At 37.7% G+C, this 27,910-nt stretch overlaps 1 protein-coding gene across 1 annotated transcript; it reads right to left on the bottom strand.

The window, feature by feature from the left end:
• Window positions 1-3,459: 3,459 nt before the first annotated feature.
• Window positions 3,460-26,495, bottom strand: LOC306885071 (neuronal acetylcholine receptor subunit alpha-7-like; the record flags this gene model as incomplete). Its single annotated transcript, XM_079441403.1, has 10 exons — window positions 3,460-4,245; window positions 6,344-6,453; window positions 8,031-8,117; window positions 10,447-10,641; window positions 12,978-13,145; window positions 18,346-18,425; window positions 19,345-19,454; window positions 19,957-20,001; window positions 20,444-20,583; window positions 26,444-26,495. The coding sequence occupies 10 exons, from the start codon at window positions 26,493-26,495 to the stop codon at window positions 3,460-3,462; spliced, it is 1,773 nt and encodes a 590-aa protein (XP_079297529.1).
• Window positions 26,496-27,910: the final 1,415 nt, after the last annotated feature.

Genomic DNA, 27,910 nt, shown 5'->3' with positions numbered 1-27,910 from the left:
CAGAGAAATATGAAATCAGATTTGAGCCCCATTTACTTCCTTAATACATCCTTCCATATAACATTTAGCCATTTTTCTCTTTAAAATATCCTGTTTTATCCTGAAATTCATCACAATATAGAAGTAAAAAGCATTGTTAATGTATTTGTGATCTTAATTGGTCTTGATTTTAATATAATTACATCAGAATCTAATAATCTCATTGAATTACATGTTATTGTAGTTCATAACATTTTGTTTGGAGTGTTTTGGCAGTTTTGGGGGCGGTGTACGCAATGCACGAGTGTTTTCCCTCGTAAATCCACCCAGGGGCTGAGACGCTGTCCTCTCTCCCCACCATTAACTTTCCACCCTCCCTCGCTCCATCCCCGCATCCCTCCTTCATGAACGAGTGATCAATTAAAACCCTGTCCAGCCGGGACCACACGTCAGCATTTCCCCATCTCTGTCTGTTTAGAGATCTAGATTTCCTATTTGTCTGCTCCAGTAGCTCACGTAACTCATGATAGGATATACACACTGTGTGTGTCAAGTTGCATGAGAAATACTTAGAATGGCATATGCGACCCTGGACCACAAAACCAGTCTTAAGTCGCTGGGGTATATTTGTAGCAATAGCCAAAAAAAACATTGTATTGGTCAAAATTATTGATTTTTCTTTTATGCCAAAAATCATTAGGACATTAAGTAAAGATCATGTTCCATGAAGATATTTTGTAAATTTCCTACTGTAAATATATGATATTATGTCATTACTGAAAGAGCTTTGCAAGAGTCTGACATGAGCTTTGCAATTTATGGCTTGTTTAGACAACCTTTTAAATGTAGGAAATAATATGAAATTAAGAATTACATTTATTTAAAAATAACAGGCACAGTCCTAGTCGTCTCTCATTGTGCATCAGCAATGTCACACATTTCCCACTCTTATTTTCAGCTCTATCATTTTCCTTATTTAAGCTACAGCCAGCCATGAAATGACGAAGCACAGACTACATATTAGAAAGGAGTACTTTATTCAAAGATGGGAAATGGTTTGTGTCTGCATCTGAGAGAGAGAGAAAGAGAGAGAGAGAAATTTGAAAGTAATTTGCTTGGTCCCCCATTAAGACGAAATGGCTGGCATTTCATAAGAGCACAGCGAGCAGCAGCAATCTTTTGGCAGAGTGTACCTTTTTGGATGAACTTTAATTAATACCGTAACAACCACTAATTGCTATAATGACAGTAGCAATAAAGTAGTACTTGCGATATGTGCTGTCACCAGAAATGTTTTGCAGAAAAAAAAGTTTTCCATCTGGTTTATCATAAAAATTCACCTGAAAGATTTACTGGCCTAAAGGCAGATTTGTAACACTATACAGTCCATTCAGTGCAGAACCACTATATGCTTCACTCTGAAGACCTTCACTGTGAATTGTTCATCTGGAACTCTATTTCTGTTTTTCTGTGAATTGCCAGGCCCAATAAGTCACAAAGCAAGGGCCTTAGGGGCCATTCATACAGAATTTGTTCATAAGATGCTGGGTAGTAGAAAAAGGACCGCTAGAACCGTTCATGCGAAAGACGTGAGACACAAACGCAGCAGTGAAACATCCTTCTAGTCCATGTTTACAAGCTGACAAGCTGAACAATGGATGCAAAAACATCCTCCATTTGGCTTTGAACAATGTCAGCACAAATCCTTCTCAAATCATTTCTTAGAATGGAAGCATTAAAGTAACTTGCAATTATTACTGACGATCAATAAAAGTGATTTTCTTTTGGATTACATAATGCAAATAAATAGAGTTAGATTGTGATGTTTTTAAACTGGATTTAACTGGTCTAGGTTTCTTTTTTGACGATTATTGGGTCAGCACACTTTTAGAGCTTTAGGGATTGATTAACAGACCAATCACAAAATAGGTTACAACAGTTCACGTTTGTTCTGGATACATTAATATTTTATTTACTAAAAGGATTGTGTTGTCTGTTATCAGTGCAAAATCATCACAAAATGGTAAGGATTTATGCTGATATTGTGCAAAACCCCACTTTACCCAAGGCGTTTCCAAACATTTGTAGGACACTGTATGTGTAAGTGGGAAAAACAGAGCAAGAAAGAGAGATTTACTTCAAATACCCGTGTTTTTTTAAGTGACAGTAGAGAATCAGCACACAGTTGCTGTTGCTGTTGTTGTGGCTCTGCTCCTACTTAGATATTCATAGGATCATCTCTGAACACCTCACACTGTCTGTCATTTCACAGAGATGATGGGAGAGAGGAAAGGAGATTCTAGCCATGTCTCTACTGTCTTTGTGCCATTTCTCCAGTATGTCTCAGGGGATTATTAGCCTTTCTTCCCACACTCTCTCTCACTTCCCTTCCGCAGTATGTTTTTCTCTCCTCATCTGTTTTGTGACGGTTGCACTCACTGTTTGGATTTTTTGGGGCATGATACGCTATTTCTCTCAAGCTGCGAAGCCATTCTTCCTCTTGCCAGTAAATGTTGCTGAGTCTCACTTACCCCCCGACCATCATCTCCGTCTGTTTCTGTCCATCCCTCTCTAATTCCCCTATCATTCTTTCATTTTCTTATCCACTTGTCTGAACCACTTCTTCAGCCCATCCTTCTCTCGTTTTGCGCTGACTGTCTCTTTCTCTAATACACGCTGTCTCATTTTGTCTTTCATTATCCTTGTTCTGCTCTTGCCTCATCGTCTTGTGAGGCCCTAATCTCTCCATCGGTCTGCCTCTCTGTCCACGTCAGAGGGGTATTCCATCTTTCACTTCTTCTGTATCTCTCCATTATTTGAACCACTCAAACCCTCTAGCAGTTGTCCAACTCTCCTTTCTGTCCTTGAAACAAGTGCCTTTTTCATTTTTTTAAGATGAGATTTTTTGATCTGGGTTCATATGAGCCATTCACCTCACGTTTGCCGCTATTATCAATATTTCTCTCTCTCTTCTGCTCTTCCATCCCTCTCTCCTCGCCTTCCCATAGATGAACATTACCAAAATAGATTTTGACATAGAGTTTTTGCACTGTGCTAGATGTAAGATGTACAATGTCACACAAGTTTGAGTAACACTTTACTGGCCGTTCCTCAGAGGTTCATGTTGGGTTATGAGGCATTCGACACAGAAGATCAATAATCAGTGGATCACTTTTTATGTTTAAGTTTTCATTCATTCCATAGCCGAACATTTTACCATATAGCGAACCAACCACTTTGTCATTTACAGACACCTTGCAGTGAAGGTCTTTAGCGTTCCACCATCATAGTTCAGTTTGAGATGTCTGAGCGAGCCTTAAATGTCCAGTCAGAAGCGTTCTCAATCCAGACCTCAAGATTCTGCATTATTCCAAACACAGTCTTGGAAAAAAGCTAAGTCACTGTTTTAGGGAGATGAATATTCCCCATTTACGGTCAAATCCAAGTTTCCCGAATGCACGTTCTTTTCCAACAAAATAATCAGATGAAGTCCTTGGAAACTGCCTCCACAAAGTTAGGTGCTGACATAAGAATGGAGATGGTGCAGATGATGTTGAAAACGCTGAATGCCACCAGACAAAGTCGGTCGATTACGGCTGCAGCAAACTTCCACTGTTCGGCCACACTGTCGTTCTCATCCTGTCCGCGGAACCTATCAGCAACGTATCGCACCTCTTCTAAAATAGCCTGAAGCTGTGGGTCTCCTCCGCCGCTGGTTCCTGAGCAAGAACAGCCTCCGCCGCCACCAGACACTGTGCTCGGACAACCCGTGGCCTCCAGATTGGGAGTGGGAGGCGGCGGAGGGCTGCAGAACTGTGAGGGCAGGTGAGGTGGCGGACTGGAGCCTACCGCTGGAGGTGAAACCACCACAGGACGCGGGCCGCCTGACATGCTGTTTCTTTGCACAGATTCGGCAAGCAATGATGGCGGCGAAGCTTCATCGAGACTGGAGAACCCGATGTAGAGCAGGTTGCCATTGTTGTTGGCACTGTTGGTCTGGTTGTGAAGATGGTGGGTGTGGCCGGTGGCTGCGGCAGCTTGAAGGAGGCTTTGGGGATGAAGCGGGTGTAGCGTAGAGGACATGTGGTGGTGGTGGTGGAGGTCTACAGAGGTGGAGCCGGGTGCGTTTGGGAGGCTGCCGCTCTGGGAACCCGAAGAGCAACGTCTTAAGTGAGGGGCACAAGGAGGGCGCTCAGGGTCTTCACTCTCACCAGGACGCTTCATACGCAAAAACCAGGCCACCCATTGGAGCAGGACTAGCTGAACCTAAGAGAAGGCATATGAACAGGGAGAAAGGTGTTTCTCTTGTAGTGTAGAAGTACTTTACATATTTCATTTTTTTATTGGTTTGTTTGTTTGTTTTTATTTTGTATATTGTCTAAAATTTTGAACATTGAGTGATAAAATGTACTATATACTGTATATATTAAATTAATACATTTAAATTTAAATAGTAACTTTTTAATTTGTGCAGAAAAAGATAAACTGAATCAAAATAATATTGTGCCTTTCTATTCTGACAGAAAGTCTTGGTTATTTATAAATGGAAAAAAAATTATATTGTAAATCCTCACTCCAAGCTACTCTTTTATAATCAATACTTATTCAAAAACGTATGATAAATAAAAGCCATCTGTCTTGAACTATATGGGTTTCTCACTACTACTCATTCCAGTGTTGCTAGTTGTGAATACTGTAAGGATGATTTATTCAAAACCGAATTAATAAAACGGTGTAATTTGAGATATTTGGAGATACCATACTTTTCCTTCAAGTTAAGAATATTATCTTTGTATAAATCTACAATCCTATGGTACCAACTTTTAAAACTGAATCAAATTTTACCCATATCCTGCTTTCTCAGTAAACAACATTAGCTTTGAATATTAAAAGTAAAATCCAATGCGTAAACTGATAATTTTATGTATTTATGTAAGAGGAAGCATGCATTTCACAGCAGTGTGTCAAGCCATTTTGAACTATATACTACATATGCTCTACACGTACAGTCTAAACAAATGGTTATACAGCACTGTCTGAATAACAAATAAAGCAAAATAATCCATGCAAACCATTTTCGGCTAGCATCTGCTGAGTCAAGAAGGGAAAAGTTTTGGAAGGAAAAGAGTTGTAAAACAGCAACATATGCCAGCAAGGACTATGACGCAGAGAGAGATAAAGAGGTGACAAGCTAGAATTATTCAGCTGCACTGCCGAGTCCTGGCCAAGGAGAGGCATAAAGCATGGCAAAATGTACGACTAGTGGGGTTGGCAATGCTTTTATCCACAGAAAAACTGCAGTTTAAGCAACTAGATCCTTTTTTGGCATCTTCACACGTTTTGGTGTATTAAAAGATCACTCAATGCAAGCCAATGCATGTTTGGCTATCATAAACAAAAGCAATGCAACTCGTGCATTATCAGAAACTTTGCAGAAAATATATAATGACAAAACAGGCATTACCAAGACACTCTAGACAGTTGAGGTGTGTGTTTGCCCTTGAGGGTTTGACAAACATCATAACAACATCTTTCCCTGATCAGTATCCACCTTTTAGCATCTTCTTCTGAACTGTCTCTTTTTAGCTCTTTAGATTGTAAGATAACTACCATTGCTGTTACATAAGTGTTGCTTTTTCCCAGTTGTTCAGATAAAGGGGGTTTTCTTTTTCAACACCTTTGAGCCATGGCTCTGGTGGACATTTTCTACACATGTCGTGCATTCGGTGTGAATGTTGCTAAAAGCTGATCCCAGGATAGGAACCTAGGACGTTGTGCTCAGGCAACCGTCACTATTATTATTGCTCATACTTTGAGTTAGAGATTAAATAAACCTCTAACTTTCAGTATTAATCCTCAAATTGTGCAGCTGAGATGTGCTACTACTTTTAGGAGCAGTGAGGCACACAATTTTTGTCCGGCGGCTAAACTATTCCATGGACTTACATTTAAGGAAGACAGAAGTCATGTCTAAGGGCCAGAAAATCATTGAGATTTCTAAAAATCCAGTTGTGACGCAGAATTGATGTTAGTGTCATTGAGTAAATACACCTGTCAGCTTTCTCTTGTTGTTGCATTTGGCTTTGTAAGTGAATGGGGTTCGATCAGCAGGACCGGGGCACATCAGCTGAGCTGCTAATTGGCTTGCAGAACGCTCAAATACGCTCATTCATCAGCGCCGACAGATCACAGATCTATATCCATCTGCATCCTATTTACTCATTTAGTCCCCTTCTGTTGGCTTTATCTCTATTATCACTGAATAAGTAAATTACTGCTTTCAATGCAACTGACATGAGGAACATTGCTGCTTGCATTCGCGGATCAGGGCATTGATTGTGTATATGTTTGTGAATAGACGTACCCATTTGGGCATGTTCCCTCCATTGGGGTCATGATGGTGATATTGGAGCACAACCACCGTCGCAATAACTGACATTCCAACAATGATCATTATACTGGCAAAATACTGTCCTGAGAGAGAAACAAAGAGATAAAGGAAAGCATAAACATTTCATTTATTACTCTCTTAGCAGAATAGCCTTTAATCATCCAGTCATGCTAGTGAAAACCAGGGCAAATGTAACAAAAAAAAGGGGCATTGATTATAAAAGAGTGACGCAGGGAAGAAAGGCAGAATGAGGAACAGATGAGTGAACCATAAAAACTCAATCATAAAGGAGAGGGGGAAGCGCTGTGGGTGAACACTCTTCCAGCAAACGCATTTCTGCAGATTACATCTTTGCGGCTTCTGAGGGCCTATAAACCAGAGGGTGGGAAAAGAGAATGGGGGGGGGGTTTCCTGGAGGATCATCTCTAGGCCGGTTTCATTTTTATTTTTCTCCTGCTTCTTCTCTCTCCTGACCTGCTCATCATTTCCAGTTAGCAGTCTTTTACGATTCATGTTGCAAATTACCATGAGAAGCCAAGTGTATGGTTGCCAAGACCAGAGCTTTTGGCCGTGATACAGAATGGTGATCGATTTATTCTTCATTGGTGCAATGTGTGCATCATTCTCAGCACACGTAAAATATACATCCTTATGCACCAAATTTTACATTTCATTAACAAAAAGATCAAAGGCTTGAATGAAGACTCTAATATATTCAAAGAGCCCTGTATTGTCATTTGCAAAAGAACTAAGAGGGATAGTTGCTGAAAAACTGAAACACTTTATGAAACATACTATAGGAATAGTTCACCCAAAATTTGAAAATTTGCTCACCCTCAAGTCATCCGAGATGCAAATACGTTTGTTGCTTAATGAGAACAGGTTTTGAGAAATTTAGCATTACATTACTTGTTTACTAAATTGATCCTCTGCAGTGAATGGGTGCCGTCAGAATGAGAGTCCAACGGCTGATAAAAACATCACAATATTCCACAAGTAATCTACATGACTCCAGTCCATCAGTTAACATCTTGTGAAGTGAAAAGCTGTGTGTTTGTAAAAAAACAAATCCACCATTAAGACATTTTAACTTTAAACCACCACTTCTGCTGAAAATAGAAGTCTGTGATCACTAATAACATTTCCTTCAGTAAAACAGTTCATCCCCTGTTGTCCTCTTACATCAAAATCCACTGACGTGTTTATAACTGTTTTGATCTGTGTTTGCCTGTAAACGATGCTTGCACATATTTCTCTCCAGATTCGGATGAGACAACTTTTCTCCGGAGAATATTACACATAGAGGACTTGTATTTTAGCTGGAAGCCAAATGTCTTCATGATGGATTTGTTTCTTACAATCAACTTTTCACTTCACAAGATGGTATCTGATGAACTGAAGTCATGTGGATTACTTATGGGTTATTGTGATGTTTTTATCGGCTGTTTGGACTCTCATTCTGACGGCACCCATTCACTGCAGAGGATCCACTGGTGAGCAAGTGATGTAATGATAAATTTCTCCAAATCTGTTCTGTTGAAGAAACAAAATCTTGGACATCTTGGATGGCCTGAGGGTGAGTAAATTTTTGCAGCGAATTTGTATAAACAATTCCTTTAAAATGTTAAAATACTCACAAACACAGACATGCGTGCTTTACCTATTAGCGGGATGGAGTCTGAGGTTGCTGGCATGATTTCTGCCACCAATAACATGAAGACTGTTAATGAGAGTAGCACAGTAATACCTGTGAATAGGTATAAAACAAAAGAAATGACTGCATGAAACATACATGTAATTGCATAATAATTTATACACATATAACAATATATTAAATGTTGACTGCTCCAGGTCGATGAACTGAACTTCATGAAACTCTATGAAATTAAAGTTTATTTAATCTGAGCTAATTTTTGTATCTCTCATTACTATAAATCATATTAAGTGATGTCTACAAGTTTAATAATTGTATTTATTTTTCTATTCATTGGCATTAAATCTCCAGCCCGGCAGTGTAGATATTAACATCTGCCATTGAAAAACCAATAGAAGTCGACCACTAAAATAAATGCATAGTTATACAGCATCTCTAGTTATGTGCGACATTGGCACTACATAAGATGCCCAAACACAGCTTCTTATTGGATGTAACTCATCTTGACAGAATTTGATTGGATCTGATTGGACGGCAGTGCAGGACTTGATGGAGTGATACATAAAGTGAATTACATCAGGCCATTTCTCTTCCTCAATCACTCTTTAGTTCAGTTCAAGTCATCTCCCTCCCTCTCCGGCTGCTATCCATCTCTCTCTCCTCTCTCCCCCCACACACACACAATCCATCCATCTCTATCTGCTGTTTAAATCTGCTTCTGCTCTCCCACTCAGCCTCCTTCCTCTTACATATGTTTTTGTTTAGATTTATAAGTGCTATCTTGGCATAATGAACACTCAATAAAATTATTGTCACAAATACTCCACCAAATGAAACTAACTGAATTCATAAAAATAAAAATAAAAACATTCTTGGCTTTACATCAGGGCTACCATTAAATTTTTTTATTAATTAATTTGGTTATATGCTGATTAACTGAACACAATTACTGGACCTTTCACTGTTTGCATTACTTTGTATTACAGCCTGTGCAGTAGTGGTGGGGATTTTTCAGTAGGTGGCAACAAGTGATTTATGAGTGAGTCACTGAATTGTTCATTCAAATGATTCATTCAAAAACACTGAGTGAGTCATAAAACGAGTTACTCTCTTAATAAGCGAGTCACTGAGTCATCTACTTAACTGATTCATTCGAAAACACTGATTCATTTAGGGATGAAATTAGCACTGTTTATTTAAAAGTAAAAAATAAAAAACACTAGAGTGCAAAATTAAAATAAAAAAAATGTATACATAAAAATTCCTTCAAATTAACACAGTGCATTGTGCCATAATTTTGCTGAATTTTTTTTTTATTTATTTTTTTTTACAATGAATGAGTGACTGCCTATAGAAAAAAATAGAGTATAGGACAAATAACTGCCAGTATTGTTAATATTTGGGGGGGGGGGGCAATTAAATATACTTACTACCCCTTATGTCGTTCCAAACGTATATGACTTTATTTTTTTCGGCAAAACACAAAAGATAATTCTTATAACATAATGCGCCAAATAAACTTACTTGTTTTTGTACGCGCACGCTAGTGTATGCGTACAGTCGAACGTGTAGACTTTCAAACTATACTCAAAGCCTTTCAAAGTACACTCCATTTTGGTAGATTATCCCTAGAATAACATAAAATTTATGTTTGAACTTTTTTTGAGGTCTATCCTAAGCTAGTTTCTGATACTACATTTATCAAAGATGTTTCAATATTGCAGGCCATGTTCCTGGAAAGTGCAATGCATTCTCTCTCTTTCACTCTCACACACATTGACTCATCACTACTTTAATTACATCAATAGATTAATTGTCCATATGAGTGAACAGCAAAGCACTTCCCTTCACAGTGCTTGCAGTGATACACATTCTTGAATTGAGGAAACTGCCTCTTTTCCATTCTCTTTTGTTGCGCTAAGCTTGTCTTTTCGCTCTCCTTTACTTATATACTGTGAGTTCATGCCTCTTTACATTTCCTGACAGACATATCTAAAATCTCTGGTGACTGCTTTAGCTCCTCTTTGAACTGTCTGCATCTTTTGATGGCAAAGGTCTCTTGACAGAGAGTGGAAAAAACGTGGATAAAAGCCCTTGATGTAAACCAAGAGTTCATTCGACATGGCACAGCTAGGCACTATCTATGAGATGAGCACCCACACATTTTCTTTTGCATGTCCCTGCTCTCTGTTTTGTGTCTAGACCTTGGCAAGGCTGTGGAATTATTTTCTCCTCGGCACTGAAATTGAGAAATGCAAAAATATACAACATCTTTCTTCCAAATCAGTCATGTTTAGTTATAAAACATGGACATAATCTAACTCCAAAAAAGAGGATCTTTAAATTTGATGCCATCTCCACTTTTTCCTGCTTCCATAAGCTGCCAATATATTTCTCTTTCCCTGTCTGTCTTTCAAAATACCTAGTGAAATCTTCTCTCCGGAGTCGGCAGGCAGTAGAAAGATAAGCAAGGTCATTGATGAAAGGAGAACGCAGGGAACGAGAAGGTTTAAGGCGTAGTAGAGCGTCCGTCTGCGGATGGTCACCACAAATGTCACATCTGGGTAGGGTTCCTTGCAGCAGTCATAGTACAGCTCGTTTCTTGAGCCCGGCACACCTGATTAGACACAGAATGTGAGGAAAATAAAGAGTATATAATGAAGGAAGGATAAAAAACGTGTACTTGTTTTTTCTGTGGATTGGTCTCATGTTCAAAGAGATGCTGTTGTCCTCAAGAGCAGTCGAAGCTGCTCTTCCACCTTTGATCTACTAGAGAAAAACAACATCCTAATCAGCAGATGCCAGCCAGAAGCAAGTTCTTCTCTGCGACTGAGCATCATCCTTTTGTCTGAACATCATTAGAGATCACCAAAGTTTTTTTTTTTATAGCGTCCTCGGTGGCCTTTCAAAAATGTAAAAAGCAAGAAGGAAATCAACACTAAAGTGGAAGTGAGAAACAGACTGAAATATTTTCCCATTAGATTCTGCATCAGGTTTGACATCTGTGTTTGGTAACAAGACACGGAAAAACCAAAGGCATTTTGTGTCATTTTCTGTAGTTAGTGTCATTATATGAAAATAAATGGCAAGCACATTCTTCAAAAACACACCTTTTATGTTCTACGAAAGAGGAACGGTTTAGAACAACATGATGAAACAAAATGACCTAAATAAAAAGTTAACTAAACTGGGGTTCATGAGGGAACTGCAGGAGTTTCACAAGTTGATGAAAAGCTAATAATTAATTATACAAAATGTAAAGTTAAAAGAAATAGCTGCATGGTAATTGTAATATGATCCAGTGTATTCGGTATCTTAGAGCAGCTTGGTATCTTTAATAATTTAACTTACCGTATTTACACATTTATTTACATTTTTTGGGACAGACGTTTACAGCAGTTTTTCACCAAAATAAAAGCTCAGTGATTTAAAATGTTTAAAGCTTGAGGGTTTGTTTGAAAGTGAAGAATTTAAGACATAATTATTATTATTGTAACTTGTAGTGTTAATTTAATGGGCTGAGACACTAACACAAGTAAAAAGAGGTTTGTTTCCACTTTAAAGTCCAGCTATAAAGTCAAAATAAACCTCTTTTTACTGTGAACATGTGTCATTGAATTATTGAAATAGTAATTCTCTTGGGTACTACAAGTAAATGTTTTAGGTTAACCAAAAGTTTGAGAACCCCTTCTTTAAAGCATGGTTACATAATCAGATTACATTTTTCAAGGAACTAATAAAGTAACACATTACTTTTCAATTAACAAGAAAATTAACAAGAGTTACTTTTTCGCAAGTTACTTTGATTTCCTATTTAATCACTGACACATTTCCTGTCCCCGTGTTGACAGAAATTGGGAGCAAGTGCAGAGGCATTTTCTTCAGCCTGATGCTTATTCATTTCACTCTTGGTGTGAAAGGGCCTTTACAATCATCAAAAAATATACTCAAATGAAACCAATCTATGATTTTTATATAACTGATCTGATGTTCTAACCAAGTCTATAATCAGCAGTTTGTTCAACAAATCACAGATTGATCAATAATGGCTATAATTAAGTGAAATCCAGTGAAATAAGTACCTAAAGCAGATTGGACCAGTTATTGATCATAAATAAACAATTCTGACCACATAGAAAATCAACAACCATAAGCTGATTTGGTAACACTTTTTAAGGTGTCCTTGTTACACGTTACATGTACTTACTATTACAATAACAATTAATTTATGCATAATTACAGGCAAGCAACCCTAAACCAAACCCTAATCCTAACCCTAATAAGGTATAAACGGAAGTACATGTAGTTAATTAATATTACTCAGTACTTAAATGTATAATTACACTATAACAAGGACACCTTAAAATAAAGTGTAATCGCTGGTTTTAATTCCAACAGGGCTGTATTGCCAAGACCATGTAAACCGTTGCAGTCTTTCTAAAAATGTTAAAGAAAAGTTCAAGAGAGTGACTGGCATGATATTACAGATGTGCACAGCAATTTAACGAATTACACAATGAAGCAAATGAGAAGAGAGTCGGTAAGAGACAGAAATGTGCAGTGCAAGATGTTTTTCCAGTCCGCTTCCTCTTATCCACTCAATTTAATTACATTAATTTGAATACTAGCAGGCTCGTCGGATGAATATGAATGGACATGAATTTAACAAGATGGGCTGGATATTTTCTTTTCCAATTCTGAAGCCATTTCAGTTCTATACAGCAGGTAAGAGGCCTATAAGTTTTAAAGGTGTACTTACAACATCTGTGTTTTTCAAAAATATGCAGTATGCATTTGAACCATTTAAGTATGCATCTGCCAAAATGACTTCTCGCTGCCTGAGCCGTTGGCAGTTACTACAGCAACACAAAGCGCACATCATAATCTGCCTGTGGGTGTTACGTTCGCTTGGTTGTGAGAAGCTTACAAGAGATGTTGTCTCTACACACTCACCCACAAGATCCCACTCTCCGTTGGGCATGTAGCCAGAGATATCAGCCTCATTCATCTGGAGATCTAGCAGCCATCCGTCAAACGTCCACGAGCCGAATTTAAGCTCGCACTGCTGGATGTCAAACGGAAACCAGCGTACATCCACGTTACAGGTGCTCATGAAGATACCTGGATGAAGAGAACAAATATGAGAAAAAAAGAGGAAAAATATCAGTGATTTTCATTCTGATCTCAACTGCTTGACGTATGTACTGCCTCGAAATGCCACGGTGGTTCTTCATCAGCACCGTATTGCAGCAGCCAACGCCAAATTGAATCCAATTGACCTTTTCACTGGAGTAAAACCAGACAGTTAAAAGATACACATTCAGAAATGCCGGAGCCCTAGCAAACACCATTACATAAAGACCTTTATGCACTGTACAGATAACCAGGCTGACACCCTCATTATTATTACACACAGACACAGACACCAGCTAGATGAGTCATATCAGAAACCAAATAGACTCACTCAAGTTTAAATACCGCAAATTAGGCAGATAAACTTGTTTATTGTTTCAAACAGCTTGCAAATATGCCATTTTGAACACTGAAAAGAAAAATGATGACAGATGGATGGGACCAGTAATAAGAGTAATTAGTTTTATACCGCAGAGCGGTTGAAGAGCTTCCTAATCAGAAAGTTCCATATTTATTGAAGAAATCACACTGGAAATGGAACAAAGATATGAAAAGGGAAGTTTATATTGCCTCTGAACACTATTTAAACAATCCAGCAAATTTGAACCTTTTACAGCCTGTTCTGAATATGTGATTCTCACATAGCAAACATATTTACATGCACAAGGACTAAATCGTCACAGATGTATAAGTGAGAAGTACTTGTGCTTGAATGGATTTATTGAAGAATAACTGACAAACTAGCCGTAGCACAAACACTTTTCAATTTCTAAAGTGTTCTGAGTGGCTGTCAGAGAGTTGTTATCTGGTTTCTGTGGTGTTTTCGGTGATTGCTATATTAATGGCCTGGTTTCAATCACTTATCAAACTAAAAGCAGATGTATCATTCATGCAGTAATCATCATTCATGATGAGTGAGAGTGATGTTTTCTGTAGGAGAGCATAAGTAACTCAAAGCATTTCAGTGCTTTTCAAAGAAAAAACAACAACAGAACATGCTGTTCATTCCCTTGACTACGCTAAATACATTTTAGCCTTTGAAAAGGAGAGTTTCCAGAGCTGAGGAAAAAATGGATAAAACAGCTAAAAGATTTCTTACAAAAAGAGAAACATTGATTTTCAGAGAAAAAGTGATATTTTTCAGGTCATACATAATGTTCTGCTGTACTGACCCAATCCACAAATCTCTTCAAACCGATCTACACTGCTTCTGAAGATTCCTAAATAATTCACCTCAGTACTGGGCCTCTGATATGAGACAGAAGATTCTCTTTAATCTATGGTCCAGATGAAGACTAGAAAGTCTTCTGAAAATGGTCCCAGGATCTCAATTCTACGGAGCCCCTTAGAGCTCATGGTGGTGGAAAGATTTCGGGGTGGGCGAAAAAATATTTTTCAAATCTTATGCGTTCTCTAGTTTTGCGAGGGAACGCAAACATCTTTGCAAGAGATCGCAAAGATGACACGTCTTTTATGGTTCATTTTCACAGCTTTTATGAATTGTCTGTCATCAACTACTGTTGTTTTCTCAGCCGATCAGGTAGTTGTTGGTTGCTGGTGTCACTGGTGGTTTCCAAACTCTTGATTTCTCCATGCCCTTTGTTTTTGCTATAGCTCTAATTGACTTCCTCTTTTCTTTTAGCATCTAAATTGCTTGCTTTTCTCTCAAAGTCAGCTTCCTCGTCTTCATCCTGGTTTGTGTGTGTCATCATCGAATGCAAGATTCAGAATGCAGAAGTAATGGATATATATTGATACAACACATTCCCTGTCAGACCTCTGTCGTCTGTGTCTTGTGTTCCCACCTCATGTTTCCTTATTTGGTTTGTTTCCTGTCCTTGTTTAGCATGATTATTAGTTCATTCTTGTCCACCTGTGTTTGTCTCATTATCTATGATTAGCCTGTGTATTTATAGTCCTGTCTGTTCAGTTTCGTGTCGTCTGGTCTACTTGTTACTCCCTGGTTTTCCTGTCTGTCAGCCTTGCCTTGTCTTGCCCTGCCTTGCCCTGATGTCTACATTAAAGACTGTTCATTTGAGTTTACTCCTCATCTCCGTGTTCTTGTATCGTCCTTGTGTGTGCACCGTGACATTCCCTGCTTTTAATATCTTAAGAATTAATGCAACAGGACACAGCTGATCACTTAGAAAGACCTGTGAGGCAACTGTTCCAATACTTATGCTCTCATCAGATAGAGGGATGAAACTCTAAAAGTGCTGAACTTCTTAGCTGGTAAAACATCTATGTGTTGAATCACCCAATAATAAAATGTGACATTCTGTAGTTTTGTCTCATATTCATCTTTTAATCATATTTGTAAATGTCTTGACTCCACAGCCAACAGAGCAATTTTGTCTTTACTGTTCCAATACTTTTGGAGGGCACTGTATATCCCCAAGTTTAATACTTAGGGTTTTTGCATATGAGCAATTACATGAGTATATGGTACAAAAGTATATGAGCAATTTGAAAAAAAAAAAAAAAAAAAAACTGTCGTAGGGACAAACTAAAATATGCCGCTGACAGTGAAACAAAGTGGAGGGAGTCAGTATGTGACTCACTTATAAAAATTAGGCAGCCATTGTCTTTGCTAACCAGACCCCATCTAGCGTATAAAAACCTCTTCTGATATCTTGATATTTAGAGAAAGCTTATCCAGAGCAGTTTACAGTACACTCAAGAGCACAATGGTGACTTTTTCAAATCAGTTTAAATCTAAATCAATACCGGACTTAAACACAGCTCAGTCTAAGCACCTCAGACCTCCGCTGGATTTTTGCTGCCTTTCTTCTTCATGTCGACAGCTTCTACTCCAGGGAACCAATGACTAATCCTAAAAGCTAATCAATAAGAATGGCTAGCGAGCTAGCAAACCCACTCCCGCTAAATAGATTCTTCAGAGGCATGGGGTAAGCAGTACAGATGCTGAAAAATATTGAATAAGATGACGCAGGGAAGAGCAGAAACCTCTAGCTGAGTGAAGCAGCCGGTGCATGCTAAAAGCCTCTTATGAGCGATTAGACATCTGCTAATCATGTTTTCATATGTCTGGGCTGATATATGTAATATTCATGTAGTTTTAAGTGTTTCATTGGTCACCACCACCTTTTTGTCAGTAGTATATATACACAATGTTTCATTATACCCGTTTGCATTGTGAGGACTCTCTGAGATAAACAAAATGAGAAAGACTCAGAGCCAAAACCTCATCAAGTCAGTCTTTGTACAGCAAAAATAATCAAAATGGTCCAAATACACATCCTGATTTTGTGTAACTCGTTCAAACACATGCAGGCACTGTATTTCGCCTTGAATCTGTCAGAAAAATGAGCCACCAGCCCTACAGGGCATCTCCTGTCAGTACCAACAGGAATGCCACCGCAAACGCAGACGAGTCAATATTAGAATAGGGTAATCTACTCTGAAATTAAGTTTGCTGTCAACACAAGCCGCTCATTGCAGATTACTTCTAAATGAGTCTCTGATCTACTCCACACTTATAGCAATCATGTACATATCATTCTAAATCAGAGTATTGAGAAATCATGAAAGCTTTCAAAAACACATTCAGGTCACATTTTATTCCAATTTTAAATAGAAAGAAAATCAAGCCTTTCCTATAAATGTATTATTTTATTTTATTAATCATTTATATTGCATGTTTTCTGTGTGTGTTTTTTTTTTGCATAATTTGTATTGTATGACAATTAAACAAATACATTATAAAATATATATATATATATATACATTTTTTTTTTTTTTTGCACAATGATTATACATTGTCGTAGTTGTTTATAGCTTTTAATTTATGTTGATTTAAATAAAAAAAAAATTAAAAAATATTTAATAAAAACTGCAGGGTGTCCTTAATTGTCAAGAAAATAATGTATATTAAAAAATAATTAAACAGACTTTTTTCATTACAAAATACACTCTGGACATGATTTATATGATTTGCTCATTAGAAATAGTAAATTCATGAAATGAGGCAAATGTGGTAGATTTCTAGATGTTGTAACACCTTTCACTGCATCTTCTTATTGCTATCTGTGTGCATAACATCACTGACTGACACAGATGCCAGGACAAACAGTTTCAGCAAATAAACAAAGCTTTTTTTCTCTCTCCGTGTGTGTCCCTGGCATCTGCCCAGATCGCTGGATTACCAAAATCTGTTCACGCCCACAAGCCACTAATGAATAAACATATTTCTGAAAACGAGATGTGAGATTTTCTCTCTATTTATGACTGCCTTTTTCCTCCCTGCTTTTCTTCTCTCCTCGTCTCTCTGCCTGACTTGACTTCAAAAAGGCATTTGATTTCTGTTTGCTACTGAGGGACTAGATGACTTTAATGTGAGAAAGAGAAAAGCAGCGTTAAATTGCGATGAAATCAGCATGAGCTGCAAAAACGAGCCATTGGGGCATGATCTGCTCGTGATAGCAAATGTGAGATTGTTTGCATCTGCAGTAACTCTGAGGGTTATTTAAAGACTCCAGCTTTAGTGCTGTGTATGAACCTGCATATATGCATGTAAGAGATAGAGGTGTTTTTCTACATAGATATAAACTGTGAATCTATGAGACTGGAGAATCCGTGTTATTGCTTCAGCCTGTATTAAACGTACCATGCATATATTTTCATCAAAGGGAGATTTCCGTTCTCATTCAGTTTTCCAAAAATAAATGCAATATGCATTTGCAATGCATATTCTTAAGCACTACTGCCCTCAGAGGAAATAAAGTAGCTGCAACATAATTCATGAACTTCCCATTTCCTTTTGCACCATAAACGTCCCTGTTTCTGATGTACAAGTCTATAAATTGATGACCCGTGAACCATCATTTACTATGACACATGAAAGAGGCTTCTTTGATTTCCATACTCAGTATGCAGAGAACTCTTTAATACTTAAACGGCTTTAAAAAAAAAAAAAAAGAAGCCATTTAAGTATTAAACATCTTTTCATCTGTATGAATGCATTTATACCAACAATATTCATGTATGCTTCAACTGTTGCACTTCCCATAAAGCAGGTGACCTTTTCCTATGTTTATTTCCATGCAGAAATCCTTTTATAATGCTTTACTTTGAATACCACTGGTGTTTTTGTGTTATGAACCGCAGCATACTATTGCTTTTATCATTATATGTGCCATATACCTTCAGCATAAGCATTCACACTGACCTGGAGGCAGGTAGTTGCAGTAGCCACTGGAGTTTACTACAATATTCGATTTGAAGGTGGAGTCAAACTTGTCATCTGCACTGCAAATGGAGAAAGGGTGCATATATTAGACATTTTATGTTGGGTATCAGGAAATATCGCAAGCCAGATTCAAACAATGAGCACCAAACATTAATGTTCACATTTAAAAAATACCAAGCCACAGCTCCAACATCATATTTTTTTCAAGACAAAGACATGATTAACATTCAGAGACTGTGATAAGGACAAAATCTGGATGCAAATTTAGATAGTCATCAGATTAACTCAAAATGAAAGCTAAATATGAGAAAAGATTCCTGTGGTTCATAAGGTTATAACAAGGTACGAATGAATAATGTCCTTTTCAAAAATTAGCTTAAGGCCATGATTAAATTTAATGCACATCTAAGTAGCAAGCTCCCAAGTGAATCAGCTCTGAATAAAAAAAAACAGAGAGTCTACAGCGAAGGATGTTAATAGGCTGTTTGGACACCAGCTCTTCGACTAAACGATCTGCTCTTGCCCAAGGACCAAATTTTCAGTTCATTGATCTGTAGTTGCTCTTCTGTTTAGCCCCACACTTTGAATTATGGCCCCAATACCGCAATCCTCAATCACACACACACAAACTAACATCTGCTGATTCCAGTTCCCAAGGATTCTTTGGCCAAGCACACGCGGATAGCCATTTTTGATGATCATTTCACTGAAGGATTTTCTTCTTATTCTGAAGCGTCTGCCTGCATGATCACTGTAATTACTAGATTTCATATCTATTTCTTCATATCTCGTTGAAGGATGTACCATATACACTTATTTTTCCAAAGTGAGTTACAAATGAGAAAATAGGTCCTCAGATACAAGACGCAAGATGGAAATGTCTCCCCAAAGGAGAAGAGCAAGTGAGAATAATACTATTCAATGTAATAATATGAATGGAAAAAGTGTCTTGTTTCAGTAATACAAATGCTTATATACCTATTGTAGAGCAGGAGGTCTGGTGTCCACACTTGGTCTGTGGTGAAGCGAAGGTTTTTGACACCTGGGTACTCAGATTGGTTCCACTGCAGATAATGATCATACCAGTGCTGAGGAATATATAAAGAACTGTGTCAGCCGTTTCAACACATGTACATGTATTCAATTAGCATGCTTTATAAGGCTGGATTTAATATTTTGACTCATGACCTTTATAAAAAATTACAGTGAGGCACTTACAATGGAAGTGAATGGGGTAGATTTTTGGAGAAATGTATCATTTTAGAAAAGAAAATACATCAAATCTGTTTGTATTATTTGAGCTTTAAAGATGTTTTAAGAGTGAAACTGTCGTATCAACAAAGTTTTGTGGCTTTACTCTTAATAGAGTGAGTATTTTAATATTTATGGTTTGGCCCCATTTACTACCATTGTAAGTGCCTCGCTGTAACCCAGATTGTCCTTCATTTTCTTTACAACAAGTGGAATCAATATTATGCTACAAATGCCACAAATCTGTACTGAACCCAGAACAATTGATGTCCTAGAGATATACTGATATATCATTAGGTCACTTAGTTAAGCAAAACTATACTAACTGATGTGGCTTACCATGTTTAGCCAGATATTGGTGGTCAGTACTTGATTTTTCTCATCCTGTATGAGCAAGAAAAGTTAGAATGAGTTCAAAATCAATTGTGAGCTTAAAAATAAATGTCATAAAATGACAAATGTAAATACCACTTAGGGAGTGAAATTAAAAGTCAGCCAGTGAAAGCTGGAAATAGATCACCATTTTCAGCTCTAGACAAATTAAAAAAGTATTTTGACCAAAGAGCATCAATATGCTAATAGGTGGTGACAATAGAAAACAAGGTGAGCCGATGGGGTAAAAAGGGCTCAGAGAGCAGTATGCAGAGCATTTGAGAAGTATATTGCAATTAATTTAATGGGTCAATAAAATATGGTTACCAAAGATGCCACAACAGAAAAAAATAAAACAAGCGAAGAGGAACTGGACAGAAAAACATCTTGGGGTATCCGTCCTCCATACGCCACAACACAAATGAAGGCAATAAATAGATAAAGAGTGACTTACCACATCCATGATCTGTATCAAGCTCATAGACAGAAAGACAGTGAGAGGTTGAGAGTCGTTTGCAACAGGCCTTTCCATGCGGTTATAATCCTTCAGGAGGTTCTTCAACAGGGTCCGCTGGTATGGACCTTGCACAGACACTGACAGAAAGACATGAATGTACTGTACAGCCCAGAACAGAGACTTCAAAACAAGACATTCATTCACTGAGCCGAGATAGAATGATAGACAGATAGAACGATAAAACAACAGTCAGTCAGTCAGTCAGTCAGACAGACAGACAGACAGACAGACAGACAGACAGACAGATAGTAAAGGACTGAACGGTAATAGAGGTGAAGTGTAAGGGGGGGGTATAAAGTATGTCTCAGATATATGCCACCTTTGCCAATTGCTAATTAGTGTCATTAGCTTTTACCTTAAATTTTGCTGTCATAAGTATATCTGTGAAGGACCAGAGTTTAAAAACTCAATTATTTCTGCCTAATAGCCCCAGAAAAGAGGTTTAAAAGCTGCGTGAAGAGTGAAGTGAGTGAGTGAGTGAAGTGAGTGAAGCCAAGTATGGTGACCCATACTCAGAATTCGTGCTCTGCATTTAACCCATCCAACGTGCACACACACAGCAGTGAACACACACACACCGTGAACACACACCCGGAGCAGTGGGCAGCCATTTTATGCTGCAGCGCCCGGGGAGCAGTTGGGGGTTCGGTGCCTTGCTCAAGGGCACCTCAGTCGTGGTATTGAGGGTGGAGAGAGCGCTGGACATTCACTTCCCCCACCTACAATTCCTGCCGGCCGGAGACTCGAACCCACAACCTTTGGATTACGAGTCCGACTCTCTAACCATTAGGCCACAACTTCCCCACGACGAGTGTGTGTATGTGTATGGCACGTGTGGAAACGGTATGACCGAATGGAAGAGAATAAATTTAATATTTAACAGCAAGAATGGACTTGAATTTATTACTCTCATTCACACTAGAAAAGCAGTGTTAGCCTTCAGCCACAACAACAGGCTTAATATCATCAGATTCCTGCTGGCATTCTCAACTGACTATGACCACTACCAGCAATGAAAAGAGAATATAGAGCTTGTAGCATTACTGACATGACAAATCCTTCAGGGTCATTCAGTGTTGTTTAGCAAAAGCATCAAGCAATGTTTTTCAGGTACAAAGACATTCCCTAAAGTGCATCAGACTGAAGATAAGCCGAAAACCCCCTAGAATACATGATTACTAAGATTAAGACCATAGAAATAAAGGTGGAGGCATGCCATTGTTTACATGAGTGAAGTAAGCAGCGTTTACCCTTGTGGTGATTGACAGAATTAGAAGAACATGCTCTGCCCACTTACACATCTGAACCTATATTTGAAGCTCTCACTCTTCAATCAAAACACCAAATGTGAATATAGTGAGCGTGTAAGTGTCATGTGTTCACCAATAACTTAAGACTCAACCAAGTAGGGATATTGGATACAAGAAATAATATATATTTGAGGATAATTAAATTTAATAGTTAAAATGTTCCTTCATCAATGATCACAGACTCTATATCCATAACCTTCTATCTGGGAATTATTTTACATGGTTTTACTCATTCAAAAACAGAAAGATCTGGAAATTTGTGCAGATTATCTTTGATGCCTCGGCCATCTCGTGCCACTAAATGGCGATTTAACCCTAAATTGTTACAGGATGGAAGTTTTTGCAGTCAATTCAGAAATAAATTTACTGAGTTTATTGAAATGAACCAAGGTTAAGTGGATGATACTCGAACACTTTGGAATGCAGTTAAAGGATTTATAAGGAATAACTCAATCTCATATGCCTCTTTCCTTCAGAAAAACCGACACAAAAAGATAGTTGAACTGGAATCACAGCTCCAGAATCTGACTAGAGATAATAGGCCTCATTTACGAAACGAATGTACGACCGAAATTTGGGCGTACGGTCGTTTCTACGCAAAACTTGGAATTTATCAATATGTCAGATTCAGATTGGGAATACCTGGCTGAACCGATCACTCTTCAGGAGCTGGAATCAGCAATTCGATCTATGAATAAGAGGAAATCCCCAGGCATAGATGGCATTCCAGTCGAATTGTATACTACTTTTTGGTCTGATTTAGGCCCTCTCATGTTAGATATGATCAATTTTTCAGTTACTCAAGGCTCATTTCACCCATCTATTAATATAGCTGTTATTTCTCTCTTGTTAAAAAAAGATAAAGATCCGACTTCCTGTTCTAGTTACTGGCCACTTTCTTTGATAGGGACTGATGTTAAATTATATGCTAAAGAACTATCTCGTCGTCTAGAGAAATTTATGAATAGACTAGTTCATCATGACCAAATGGGATTCATTAAATCTCACTCAGCTTCGGATAACTTACGCAGGTTATATCATATTATTAATTCAAAGAATAGTTTGTCCTCCCCTTGCGCAGTATTATCTCTAGATGCAATGAAAGCTTTCGACCAGCTAGAATGGAACTATTTATGGGCGGTTCTACAGCATCTGAGCCTGGGATCGAGTTTCATAAATATGATAAAAGTTCTGTATGCTAATCCAGCAGCCACTGTTCTCACAGGTACTGTTCGCTCTAACCCATTCTTTATACATCGAGGTACTCGTCAGGGTTGCCCGCTTTCTCCTCTGTTATTTGTCCTATCCTTGGAACCCTTAGCTCAAGCGGTCCGACAATCTGAAATTATTTCCCCCATAAATATACGCAATACTCATCATTATATTTCTTTGTTTGCTGATGATATCTTATTGTTTTTGGAGAAGCCATCACATTCTGTTCCTCATGTGTTGAATTTATTTGACTATTTTGGATCTCTCTCTGGGGTTAGCATTAATTGGAGTAAGTCATGTTTACTTCCAGTCAATTCTAAAATTGATTCCATGTCCCTTTCTATATCTATTCCATTGGTTCAAAACTTTAAGTACTTGGGGATAGATGTTTTTCCTTCCCTGCAGGAAATCGTCTCAAAAAACTATAATGATATTCTAGCCAAAGTATCCTCAGATTTGGAAAATTGGTCTCGTCTTCCTACTTCTTTTCAGGCCTGTATATCGGTGATTAATCTCCCACGTATTAATTTCTTTTCTTCCATGATTCCTCTCGCTCCACCGGTTGGCTACTGTAATAAACTAGATGCATGTGTTTCACGGTATATATGTGATGGGAAACGTCCTCGTATTAAACTGGCTACCTTACAACGATGTAGATTACATGGAGGTCTTTCTTTCTCTAATTTTAGACTGTATGCTCAAGCCTTTTCCCTCCGCCCTTTAGCAGTTTGGTTTGATCCTGACGCTTCTGTGTCTTGCAGAGCAATTGAGGAATCTATTGTTTATCCGTATAAATTGAAGCATCTTGTTTTTTCAGGAGTTCCGCTTAGGCAGTGTAAATCTCGGTTTGGTCCCATTGTAACCCATCTCCTCTCCACATGGAGGGATGTTGAAAGACGTTCACAACTAGTTACAGAATGGCCTAGGCATTCGCCTATTTTCCACAATAATAACCTTTTATCAGGCAGTACTCCATTTCATTGTCCGCAATGGACTCATAATAAAGTAAACACTCTGGGAGATATCTATGATGATAGTGGTTTAAAATCCTTCCAGAATCTTATAACACAATATAATCTGCCAGGCACCTCCTTTTTATGTATTTGCTCATTAGATCGGCCCTACAGGCGTATGGGGTGCCTTGGAACTCTCAACTGCCTGTTCACCCTTTCCACAAACTAATCCTTCCTTCTGAGGAATCTCCCTCCTCTGTTTCAGTCATCTGTCTCTTTCTTCTTGAGCATTCATGCAAACCTTTATCTATTACAACGGTTTGGGCTAAGGATCTTAATGAGGATGTGCATGTTTTATTTTCCGATCAGGTATGAGGTATGTTTAAATTGTCTTCTAAAAACCCTAATCACCAAATGATTGGAAATTGCTGCATAGGGTTTACTGGACTCCAATGAAACGTTTTTATATGAATCTGTCGTCGTCTCCTAAGTGTAGTCTCTGTTCCCAAGGAGTTTTAGGCACGTTTTTTTGGGGAGTGCCCCTCTCTCTCACCTTTTTGGACTCAGCTCTCACGGGACCTATCATATTTGTTGGGTACTGAGATATGTTTGACTCCACGCCATTGAAATAATGGATAAAAAATTGTTAGTCATCCGTTGGAATCCTCCTCACACAATGGACAGACGAACCTGGACGGTGTATTTGTTGGACATTATCTCAATGGAACTCTCTACTTCTCGTATACATGGATCTAACGTGAAAACTCTAAATTCATGGCATTCAGCTTTTAATGTTGTGTCTTCTTTTCTAAACTCTTTGTAAAAAATATTTTATTATTATTTGTTTAGCTATTAATATTAATTAATGTGTTTATTATTATTATTTATTTTATGTTATTAATTTATTTTCGTCTACCAAGGGGTGGGTTTTAAATTTGTACAGTTGCTTTTTGTTTTGTACTACTGTTTCAAAAAATAAAACAGTTGTTAACAAAAAACAGAAAGATCAACCCTGGACACATAAAGGAGAAGGTATTTATTGCTTTATTGCAGGTTCTGAGAAATCATTTCTTGAACTTACGGTAGAGGCAAGTAAATAATAAGAGCTACTGACAGAAATATCTGAAGAATGGAAGTTGTAATTTAAACAAAAATATCTACCTACTTTCGAGTCTGATAGACCTCAAGGCCATTTTTATTGATATGTGTTATTTTTTCTAATATTTAAATAAATATATTTAATCACTGAAATATTAGCTTGATACTGCATGACTGTTTCATGTTCTAATGAGAAACAATAATATACAAACACGCAGCTGCCCTTCATGAAAAATGTTACATTTTTAGTGTTTAAAAAGATAGAAAAATGTAATTAATTTTCATATTCAAAAACTCCCTGGACATTGTATAAAATTTAAAGATATCACTGGTTTGATTTCTTTTATTTCTCTGCGGTGTGTTTTAACAAATTAAAATGACATGTCACCTTTCTGAAAAGTGCATGAATACTTTGTGGTAAAAGGAAGTGTTAATGCTTCAATAATATTAGTCTATCGTCTACTTCAGAAGAACTTAAAATAGAGTCAGAATAAAGACTAAATCTTAAAATTATTATTGCCATTTTCCCACACATTACTGGATTCTCTGAAAACACAAAATAAAACATAAAAACACACATAAAATTAGTCAAATCAATAGAAGCCTATACTTTTTCAACATTTCTATCAACACACTTCATTTTCTGGAACTGAAGATGCTGAATATTCTATGGTGTGACACAATTTTAAAAATTATAAAGAGAATTATATAGTAAGAGAATGTACGTGAAACAAATCCAGATGGCCTGATGTGAGACTGACAACCCAAATAAAAGTTCTGCTTTATGACAAACAGGCGAGAAGAGAGGGAAATAATGAAAGAGAAAATAGAGGCTTTCCATGGCAACACAAACACACTCCCTGTTTCTACTCCACTGCAGCAACATGTCCACTACAACACCGGAGATCTGAATCTACAAATGCATTCTGTGCCTCCGTCACCTCCATGCAGTACTCGTGGATTTAGAGAAATGAGCGAGAGAGAGAGAGAGAGAGAGAGAGAGAGGGGAGAGACGGGAGGGGGAGAGAAGGTGCAATTTATGATTGCAGCTTCTAATTCTTCATGGCAAAGCAATTTTGTTTCATTCTGCCTCTCGTTCCCTCCGATTCCATCTGATTTTTCTCTCTCTCTTGACTGCAACAGTGGTAAAAACACACACGAAACATCTGGTGGCATAAGGTTGCCCACAAGCAAACAGGTCTGCAGAGCGCACATATGAGAGAACCAAAAAATAATAATAATAAAATAAAAACCCAAGATTTTATGCTGCTTTCTTTCTAAATGTTTGCCTTCTCTTTCCCAAACAATTATTTCATACACACATTTATATACTTACATGCATGTGCACATAGTGAGGAACCTACCCTGGATCAAAGCGGAGATCCCACATAGAGTGAAAGCCAAAGAGTGCCACATTCCAGGAGATATGAAGGAAAAGCAGGGCAGAAAAACAGGAATATGTTCGAATATGGAAAGAGGAGAAGGAAATATCCTGGTGGAGTGAAGGAGAGGAGAGGAAAGCAAGAGCTGGCTTGATGCAAGCAGTGGACAGAATAAATGTGGAACAGAGAGAGGGGGAGAGAGAGAGAGAGAGAAAGAGAGAGAGACTACCCGCGATGTCGGCAAATCGCAGCAAGTGAGAGAAAAGGGGGGAAAAAAACTGATTGATTCGAGACTCACAAGTCAGCTTTCTCTCCAGCCAAATCTCTGAGATTCCCTAAGAAGGACAGATGAATGAGAAGGAGGATTGGGAATACAAAGGGAGGGAGATCAAGGACAAAAAAGGGGAAAGGGGAAACTGATCTTCCAGTCTACCTAAAATAATCATGTTCGGTTAAATCCTAATCTTTCTTTTCTCTCTCTTTGCCCCACTTTCCATTTCTATCATATGTGGTTTTGTAGAATCGCACAAATTCTCAAAGTGAGGCTATCATCTTCAGAAAAAGTGAAATGCATCACAGCAGAAAAACTTTTGTTATATAAAAGATTCAAAAGGTATACGCATTGCTGGATTTGGGGGTTTTGTCATTTTAATATATTATAGGCTAAGTTTGAGGTTAGTATGATTTTAAAAAGAAATTCTATTTTGATTCAACAAGGCTGCATTATATTTATCAAAAATGACAGCAGCACAATTGTTTGAAACATTGTTAATAATGAGAAATGAATCTTGAGCACCAAATCAGAATATTAGAAAGATTTCTGAAGACTGGCGTATTGACTGCTAATAATTCATCTTTGCCATCACAGGAATAAATGACATTTTAAAATGTATTAAACATGATGAACACAAAGTATTGTGAATAAAATAGGAAAAATTAAAAGTAGCCTACTAAACAGAGGTCTGAACTTATCAAAATAATTGTGTCCTCAACAGCGATACTATTTTATTTTGATACAAACGCTTGAGTTGACCAAGACAAGGCAAGGCAAGTTCATTTATATAGCACATTTCATACACAGTGGTAATTCAAAGTGCTTTACATAAAAGAAAGTGAAATAGACATTAAAAATCAATAAAAACATGGAAATAAAAATAATAAAAACAAAATGATATAGAAATTGATTTAAAATAAATTTAAAGAAAATGATTATACTTAAAATTCATTGCAGTCAGTTCGGACATATAGCACAGTGCTCATTCAAATGCACAGTTAAACAGATGAGTTTTGAGTCTTGATTTAAATGTGGGTAATGTTTTAGCACATCTGATCTCTTCTGGAAGCTGGTTCCAACTGCGGGCCGCATAATAGCTAAAAGCGGACTCCCCTTGTTTTGTGTTAATTTCATCAATGCATTGGCAGAGGGAGTCAATGGGGCTGTAGTCATTT

This window comes from Barbus barbus, assembly GCF_936440315.1.
Source record: "Barbus barbus genome assembly, chromosome: 19".
In the NCBI taxonomy this organism is placed as follows: Eukaryota; Metazoa; Chordata; class Actinopteri; order Cypriniformes; family Cyprinidae; genus Barbus; species Barbus barbus.
This window is presented reverse-complemented; position numbering and strand designations above follow the sequence as displayed.